General features: G+C 41.6%; 1 protein-coding gene across 1 annotated transcript; it reads left to right on the top strand.

The window, feature by feature from the left end:
• Nucleotides 1-580: 580 nt before the first annotated feature.
• On the top strand, nucleotides 581-1,537 carry LOC137154835 (olfactory receptor 8U9-like). Its single transcript, XM_067550684.1, has one exon. It carries the CDS (start codon nucleotides 581-583, stop codon nucleotides 1,535-1,537), a length of 957 nt encoding a protein of 318 aa, XP_067406785.1.
• The last annotated feature ends 1,170 nt before the right edge of the window (nucleotides 1,538-2,707 follow it).

Genomic DNA, 2,707 nt, shown 5'->3' with positions numbered 1-2,707 from the left:
CATGAAAATAAACAATTTTGGCAAAAAGGGAAAATAAATACTATACTCTGTGCTTTCATATTTTAAATTCAAGCCATAACGTACACATAGACACAAACGCGCGCGCTTGCACACACACACACACATAAAACATACTGGAGTTCGAGATTTCTAATTGTTTCGATTGTTAAACTAGACTTTTCTTGAGAAACTTAGGGGAAAAAATAATTTCAAATTGTCTGAAACCTTTCCATCAGCTTGAAATGAATCAAAAAATGGAGGGGGAAAAAAAATTTTAGGTTCACTTGAAACATTTCAGTTGATTCTAAATGGGTTTTTTGGGGGTGGGAGGTCTTTTAGTTTTCTGATTTGATAAAAAAAAATTGTTTCAATTCAAATTGAACCAGATTTTTTTTTCATTTTGGACCCTAAATCAACAAATCCATAATTCATGCAGCTCTAATTACCATACAATGGAATAAATAAAACAGCAACTATTAAATTAGTGATTGTGAAAAATTAAATGGTGTAGCAAAAAGAAACTCAAATCTTTTTAATGCTTGTTTCCCTTTTTCCTCAATTGGCGTTATTCAGGAAAGGAATGGCCATGAAGGTTAACTACACCCTCCAGGAGTTCATTCTCCTGGGTCTCTCTGATAGACCAGAGTTGCAGATCCCCCTCTTTGTGCTGTTTCTGCTGATGTACATTCTCATTCTGATGGGAAACCTCGGAATGGTGGCCTTAATCAGGGCTGATCCCCGACTCCACACCCCAATGTACTTTTTCCTCAGCAATTTTTCATTGGCTGATGTTTGTTATTCCACAGTCATCCTACCCAAGATGCTGGTGAGTTTCTTATCAGAGGGTAAAGCCATTTCCTTCTCTGGATGTGTGGCACAACTATATAGCTTTGTTGTCTTTGGGATTGTTGAGTGTTACCTTCTGGCTGTAATGGCCTATGACCGGTATATAGCCATCTGCAAGCCACTGCTTTATATGGTCATCATGTCCAAGGGGGTCTGTGCCCAGCTGGTATCAGCTTCTTACATCATTGGCTTTCTGTGTGCAGCAATATACACAGGCTGCACATTTGGAGGATCTTTCTGTGAGTCTAACATAATCAATCATTACTTCTGTGATATGAGCCCGCTTCTGAAGCTCTCCTGCTCTGAAACTCACAGCAATGAGATGGCGATCTTTGCCTTTGTTGGCATAAATGGGGTAGGCACCATTGGGATCACGTTCATCTCCTATTTCTACATCCTCTCCACCATTCTGAGGATGCACTCTGCACAAAGCAGGTCCAAAGCCTTCAACACATGCGCCTCCCACCTGATGGTTGTTTCCTTATTCTATGGGGCTGGTTTTTTCATGTATCTACAGCCCAGTTCCAGCCACACTGGCCTAGACAAAGTGGCCTCCGTGTTCTACACGGTGGTGACCCCCATGCTGAACCCCTTGATCTACAGCCTGAGAAACAGAGAGGTGAAGGATGCCCTGAGGAGAATGAAGAAAATGTTTTCTCACCTCTTGTCTTCATTAAAATGGTGCAGATAACCAATAAAGACTGAGGTGTCTGTTCTTTGTCTCTAGATGTTGGAGTTCATAGTGAAATTTTACGTCGGCCTTAATCACCCACATTTTTGCAGCTTCTTGTATGGTCTTGAGATAAAGTTTTAGTAATGTATCTCTTTAAGAATGGGAACCCTAACCTTTCCGAGATTTGGTTCAGTTTAGAGAAGTACCCACAGATCGGCAGGTGGGTTCTCTGCACTTGACTTTTTGTGTGAAACAGCCTGCCTTCCTCTTCCAGCTCCGTTGGAAATACCATGTAAACAGTCTGGCTCGTGATATTTTGTTTCTTCACATTTCCTGGCCAAAGCCTGGGATCAAAGGAGTCACACAGTGTTCTGAAGCAGTGTAAAGATCACCTGTTGACTAAGACAGTGGATTAGAACTCAGAGCTCTGTTCTATTCCTAATTCTGACATAGACTTTGTGTAACTTCAGGAAGTTATTTAGGGGGATTGAGCATCCTGATTTGTGACTGATCCAACTGACGGAGGGTGCTACTCAGTTTGAGTAAAGGTGGCATCATCAGGGCCATAAATCTGTGACTCAGCTTCCCATCTTTAAAACTGAGCTAATAATGTTTCTTTTCCCACTCTTTGTCCATCTGGTCAATTTAGAATGTAAGCTCTTCAGGGCAGGAACATACTACTGTGCTATCACCAGCATATGATTGTCTTGTTTCTCCCACACAGCTGTATTGGGGCACTTAGTGCTCTGGATGAGGCCCAGACCACCACTACGTTCTCGAATGAACTCACACTGAAAAATGATAAAAGACAAAAACACCCTATCACCTGGGGGTGAACACTTTTCACAAAACAATCACTCCACATCTCACCTTTCAGTCTGCATCCTCAAAGGAAACTTACACAACCCCTTCAAAAGATGAGCCTGGGAACTTAAATTCATACATTTGCTAGATACATTGAATCACACTGAATAGAGGTATTGGATTTCTGGTTTATTACAAACAATATATTACCCTCTAACTCCCCTTCTCTCCCAAGCTGCCTTCTCCCACACACATTCTTGTTCTCCCCCCACCCCATGACTTTCCTTCTATTGGATGACTCCTCTGACACTTTGTTTTATGTGGAAACTCAGGAATTGCAAATTTGCATCACCCCCAAGGTCAGTTTAATCCAGCACCGCATTT

This window comes from Emydura macquarii, unplaced genomic scaffold, assembly GCF_026122565.2.
Source record: "Emydura macquarii macquarii isolate MOO-44397 ecotype Brisbane River unplaced genomic scaffold, CSIRO-AGI_Emac_v2 contig_1305, whole genome shotgun sequence".
In the NCBI taxonomy this organism is placed as follows: Eukaryota; Metazoa; Chordata; order Testudines; family Chelidae; genus Emydura; species Emydura macquarii.
Note: the sequence above shows the minus strand (reverse complement) of the source record. Positions and strands in the feature narration are given on the sequence as shown.

Excerpts from the sequence above, each read along its gene's own strand:
- LOC137154835 (XM_067550684.1), top strand. The coding sequence starts at position 581 with ATGGCCATGAAGGTTAACTACACCCTCCAGGAGTTCATTCTCCTGGGT.